The following is a 5,889-nucleotide window of genomic DNA, read 5'->3' as shown; positions in this document are numbered from 1 at the left end:
GAGAGGTGGTATCGGATCGTAATCGATCAGATTGATTGATTAATTTATTGATTGGACGTGACGTGCTACGGGGATAGTTGATATCAGCCTCGATCGATCAGATTGATTGATTAATTTATTGATTGGACGTGACGTGCTACGGGGATAGTTGATATCAGCCTCGATCGATCAGATTGATTGATTAATTTATTGATTGGACGTGACGTGCTACGGGGATAGTTGATATCAGCCTCGATCGATCAGATTGATTGATTAATTTATTGATTGGACGTGACGTGCTACGGGGATAGTTGATATCAGCCTCGATCGATCAGATTGATTAATTGATTGATTGGATGCAATGCACGAGAAGGACAGTTGATATTGGCTTCGATCGATCTGGTTGATTGATTGATTGATTTGATGGGTCGCGATGGAAAAAGTGCATCTTGGCTTCAGTTGATATGATTGATTGATTGATTGATTGATTGGATGCAATGCACAATGGGGAGAGTTGATATCGGCTTCGACCGATCAGATGATTATTTGATTGATTGGATGCAATGCACGATAGGGAGAGTTGATATCGGCTTCGATCGATCTGGTTGATTGATTGATTGGATGTAACGCGCAATTTGGGAGAGTTGATATCGGCTTCGGTTGATCTGATTGATTAATTGATTGAGTGATTGGACACGACGTGACGAGAAGAGTTCATCTCGGTTTCGATCGATGTGATTGATTAATTGATTGAAGGATTGATTGATTCGCCCTCTGTTTCCTTTTCTCCCGTTTTTCGCCTGAGCGGAAAAATTTAGCGATATAAACTGCAGCCCACCATCAACTCGATAGATCACTTTATACAATCATTGATTACTTCACTTATTCATCAAATGATTGATACGCGATCGATTTGCGATCGTCGATAGCGAAACGATTCGTACCTGGCTCCCGAGGCTGTGTCCGTGCACGTGCCTCCGTTCAGACAGATGGCGCCAGGTGTGTTGCACGTGTCGACTGCGGAGTCGTCCTTGGCGTTGCAGACGCAATCGGTCGTCGTGTAGGTGCTGCGGACGAGCAGACGAAGCATGCTACTTATACCCCCCTATGGGAAACGCCCCCCCCTTTCACATTGCACATGAGCAAGTGTCGTAATTGTAATAATGACTAATTTTAATTTATAAATCATATGGTAACAGGTGACTGGGGACTAATAATATCAAGAGTCCATAACAGAACATTTCTATTATTTCTACTATTCTATTCTATTATTCTATAAAACATTTCTATTATTTCTACTATTCTATTCTATTATTCTATAGAACATTTCTATTATTTCTACTATTCTATTCTATTCTATTATTCTATAGAACATTTCTATTATTTCTACTATTCTATTCTATTATTCTATAGAAAATTTCCTATTATGGACTCTTAATAATATATGGGTAGGGGGGTTGTGCACTGTAATTGTAACAATGACAAATTGTAATTTATAAATCACATTGTAACAGGTGACTAGGAATTATATATGGCAGAGGGGGGTGTTCATGCACTTACCTGACCCCGAGCATGGAGGTCGCGTTCGTGTTGATGTAGGTCGGAGTTAGCGACGTCGACAGCACGGTGCGGCACCCCGGCGCCCCCTGGCAGATCTCACGGATACACTCATCAATGGGAACCATGATGATGTCAATGCCAACAGTTTGTGCAATCTGGAACAATGATGGAACAATGATGGAATGTCGACGGCGCAACATTTGTTAATCCGAAAAAACTAAACAGATTCGAAATACCGACGACAAAGTCGTAATTATAGCCGTCACAGAGCTCGCAAAACTTTTCCGATTGGCTGATCCTTGACCAATTGTGTAATTACCACAGGGAGCTCTGCTGCTACGGCCCCGTCCAGTTTCTCAGCGGGATAATAGGGGGAGCCACTGGCTGCGTAGCGCACGTCGATCTGTGGTGGGTCGCTGCCCTTACGATCCATAACACTGAAGATCTCCACCTATGTCATAAACAGCATTGTCAGTGAACAAGACGAGTAGAGGACAACTTGCACAGACAACAACCTTAAGGGGTGAACACACTAGGCGATTTTTCATGCGATTGAGCCGGCCGACCGAGCCGGCCGGCTCCATCGCATGAAAAATCGCGTAGTGTGTCCAGTGAGTCGCGGTCGATTTTCGAGTCGGCCGGCCAAGTCGCCCGATTCAAACATGTTTGATAATTATTTGAGCCGGCCGGCTGCAATCGCCTAGTGTGCCCGGGTCTGCGATTGAGCCGGCCGATTGTACAATTCATCAGCCAACCAGCGTGCTGAAAATCCGACGTAGTGTGTCCACAGAGTCGCCCGACTGAGCCGGCCGGCTTGATCGCATGAAAAATCGCGTAGTGTGTCGACAGCTTTAGCAATAAATTCACTGTTCACAGTAAACAGCCTAATGAGTAACCATCCCTAGCAGTGTAAAGAATAGTCAGCGAACAACATGACCAATGAAGCATCTAACTGCTACAGGGTATGAACAACGTAATTAATCTGTGAACAACCATAGCGGGGAACAACAAGTCATGAACAACGTAATTAATCTGTGAACAACCATAGCGGGGAACAACAAGTCATGAACAACGTAATTAATCTGTGAACAACCATAGCAGGGAACAACAAGTCATGAACAACACAATTAATCTGTGAACAACCATAGCGGGGAACAACAAGTCATGAACAACGTAATGAATCTGTGAACAACCATAGTGGGGAACAACAAGTCATGAACAATGTAATGAATCTGTGAACAACCATAGCGGGGAACAACAAGTCATAACCAACGTAATAATTATAAATTCTAATCAGTGAACAAACAGTCACGAACAATGCAAGTAGTCAACACTATGAGCTGTAAACGAACAACAAGTCGTGAACGACTTAAGAGATGAACAACGTCAGCGTGTGAACAGCGAGCAGAACGTACCTTCTCCTCCTTCGCCCCCGTCGCGCGCGCGATCTCTGACCGTAGCTGACTCAGCTTGCTGGTCGTCCCCACGTCCGACACGATGAACTCTCTAGCAGTGACACCTATGAGCGAAATTAAGAAACTATGCTGTAACGATCAGGGACGGTGAACTAAAGCCAGCATTTTCTGACAAGAACAGTGGCTGATAATTTTAGCGCGCAAATTCTTTTGGGTCGCCACATGGGTAATTTATACATTACATCACAGAACAGAAGACAACAACTGATTATTGAGGCAAAATAAAGGCCAGAATAACATGAAACATGTAGAGGAAAGAATCAGACCAACAATGAGAGAGAGAGAGAAAAAACGTGTGGAAAAGGAGGAAGATGAATATGAACCAAAGGGTGAGGAATAGAAGTAGCAGAAGACGATTAAGCATGGTAATAAAAAGCAAGAGAATCCGAAGAAGAATAGAACATGAAGAAGTGGAAGACACCGAAAAAGTAGAAAATAAGATGATGATGATGAAGAAGAATAAGGACGACAACAACAGGAAGCACAAGAACATTAATAAGAGGAAAAGAAACAGAAGAAGGAGAAGAAGAAGAAGAAAATAAAGAAGAAGAGGAAGAAGAAGAAGAAGAAGAAGATGAAGAAGAAGAAGAAGAAGAAGATGAAGAAGAAGAAGAAGAAGAAGAAGAAGAAGAAGAAGAAGAGGAGAATCAAGGCAAAGAAGTAGAAAAAAACAAAGTGATTGACAATGACGACGAAGAAGAATGAGAAGAAAAAGAAGAAAAAGAACAACAACAACAACAACAACAACAACAACAACGACAGGAAGCCACCGTGAGCTCACCGTTGATACGCAGCGATCCGGAGCTGAAGACGGCGTCGTCCCAGATTCCGCGCACCTCCACGTTGACTGTCGACGTCACCTTACGATTCATCGTCTCGTCGGTGACATCCACCTGGTGGTAAAGAGCTAACGATCAAAATCCACAGAGGAGGGAGTGGGGAGGTGGAGGATGGGGTGGAGGTGGTGGAACAAGTAGAGGAGGACGTGGGGAGGGAGAGGAAGAGGAACGAGAGGGAAGAGGAGGGAGTGGGGAGGTGAAGGATGGGGTGGAGACGGTGAAACAAGTAGAGGAGGAACGTGGAGAGGGAGGGAAAGAGGAACGAGAGGGAAGAGGAGGACGTGGTGGAGGGGAGGAAGAGGGGAAGACTAGACGAAGTTGAGGAGGAAGGGGTGCCGGTAGATGATGATGATGATGACGATGAGGAAGAGGAAGAGGAGAATGAAGAGATAGAGGAGGCACCGCGCACGGCGCCACCTGGCGGCCTCACCTTGAACGTGTACTGTCCCGAGGGCGTCTTGTCCTTGATGCGGATCGTCCCGTCGCCCGCGTCGACGCTGAACTTCTCGGGTGGGGGCGCCACCATCGCGAACGTCTTGTCAACGATGTCCCAGTCGTCTTCGTCCGGCGCGTAGACCGTGCCGATGGGCGTGTCCTCCGGTATGCTGTCTGTGACGGAGGGAGAGAGAGAGAGAGATGATGAAGGAATGGTGACGGGTACGCTAGAGGGTGCCACTAACGACACTCGCTGTGCGTAGATTAGTAATTGTTAGGTTCCTAGACCACTTTTATAGGTAAATATTGCTACAATCCTATCTCACCCACCTTTATAGCATAAACACTGCTACACTCCTATCTCACCCACCTTTATAGCATGAACACTGCTACGTTCCTAGCTCACCCACCTTCATAGCTGAATACCTTATAGCTACTTTCTTGGACCACCTTTACAGCATAAACACTGTTACACTCCTATCTCACTCACCTTTGTAGCTGAACACGGTGATGTGCTTCGTGCCCGGCTCGTGCGCGTGCGTGTTCGTGTCCTCGACTGTCACCAGCACGTCGTCGCTGTCACACATCTGGTTGACGTCACAGATCTCGACGGGCACGCGGAACGTCTTGTCGCGCGTGCGGTCCATCGCGCGCTGCGTGTAGAGACGCGCGCCACCCTGCCCCGCGCACGACGCTCCTGCAAGCGCGAAGAAGAGCGCGTCAGTCTACGACGGACATACTAGTCATACATGTGCAAAGTGGCGGATGTCTCGACGGGTGACAGTCTGTGATGATGTATATATATATGTGTGTGTGTGTGCGTGTGTGTGCGTGTCTCATGTATAATCATAAGCATGACATATATGTATATATGTATACGGGCAATACAAGAGCAACGCCGCGATTCGGTGATGCTTGCAGTGACCATCTTAACCTTAATTCATTGACAACATATCACCGAACTATTCTGACATCAGCAGAAAGCGAGCACCCCCAATCTCGCCCGGTGACACTTTACCCCGGGCGTAAAGGGAGGGTGCCGCTACGTGGCAGTACTAGTGTTAGGATTAGGGTTAGGGTCAGGGTCAGTTTTAGGGTTAGGGTCAGGGTTAGGGTTAGGGTTAGGGTTAGGGTTAGGGAAATAAGGCCATGTCTAGCATGGAAGTATGACTGTGGAATGACGGAAGTGTACGAAGTGACTAGTGCTGCCACGTAGCGGCACCCTCCCTCTACGCCCGGGGAAAAGTGACACCCAGTCTCGCCGCGCGATGACTCACCGTCGGTGTCGATGCGGAAGGCTTCAGCAAAGGTCGCGTCGAGGTGTCTGAAGGTGAAAGGCGGGGACAGCTGCGCGAGGTTGAGTACCTGGCAGTCCGCCGGACAGGCGACCGGTTCCAACTGCGTACCTGCGTGAGAGAGATAGAGAGCGCATGAGAGAGATAGAGAGCATGAGAGAGATAGAGAGCGCGTGAGAGAGATAGAGAGCGCATGAGAGAGATAGAGCGTGCGTGAGAGAGATAGAGTGCGCGTGAGAGAGATAGAGAGCGCGTGAGAGAGATAGAGAGCGCGTGAGAGATAGAGAGTGCATGAGATATAGAGAG

The 5,889-nt window shown here is 47.0% G+C and overlaps 1 protein-coding gene across 1 annotated transcript in view; it reads right to left on the bottom strand.

Annotated features, from left to right (window-relative positions):
• Nucleotides 1–721: 721 nt before the first annotated feature.
• The window catches only part of LOC106812183 (putative neural-cadherin 2), a 10,662-nt gene continuing 5,494 nt past the window's right edge, over nt 722–5,889 (bottom strand). The window contains exons 3-11 of the mRNA XM_014816005.1: nt 5,566–5,694; nt 4,779–4,985; nt 4,284–4,462; nt 3,796–3,907; nt 2,955–3,058; nt 1,859–1,990; nt 1,540–1,694; nt 924–1,046; nt 722–779 (exon numbers count right to left, since the gene is read on the bottom strand). Of these exons, the coding sequence (XP_014671491.1) occupies nt 722–779; nt 924–1,046; nt 1,540–1,694; nt 1,859–1,990; nt 2,955–3,058; nt 3,796–3,907; nt 4,284–4,462; nt 4,779–4,985; nt 5,566–5,694 (1,199 nt within the window). The remainder of the gene's footprint in view (nt 780–923; nt 1,047–1,539; nt 1,695–1,858; nt 1,991–2,954; nt 3,059–3,795; nt 3,908–4,283; nt 4,463–4,778; nt 4,986–5,565; nt 5,695–5,889) is intronic.

This window comes from Priapulus caudatus, unplaced genomic scaffold (assembly GCF_000485595.1).
Source record: "Priapulus caudatus unplaced genomic scaffold, Priapulus_caudatus-5.0.1 Scaffold617, whole genome shotgun sequence".
NCBI lineage: Eukaryota > Metazoa > Priapulida > Priapulimorpha > Priapulimorphida > Priapulidae > Priapulus > Priapulus caudatus.
Note: the sequence above shows the minus strand (reverse complement) of the source record. Positions and strands in the feature narration are given on the sequence as shown.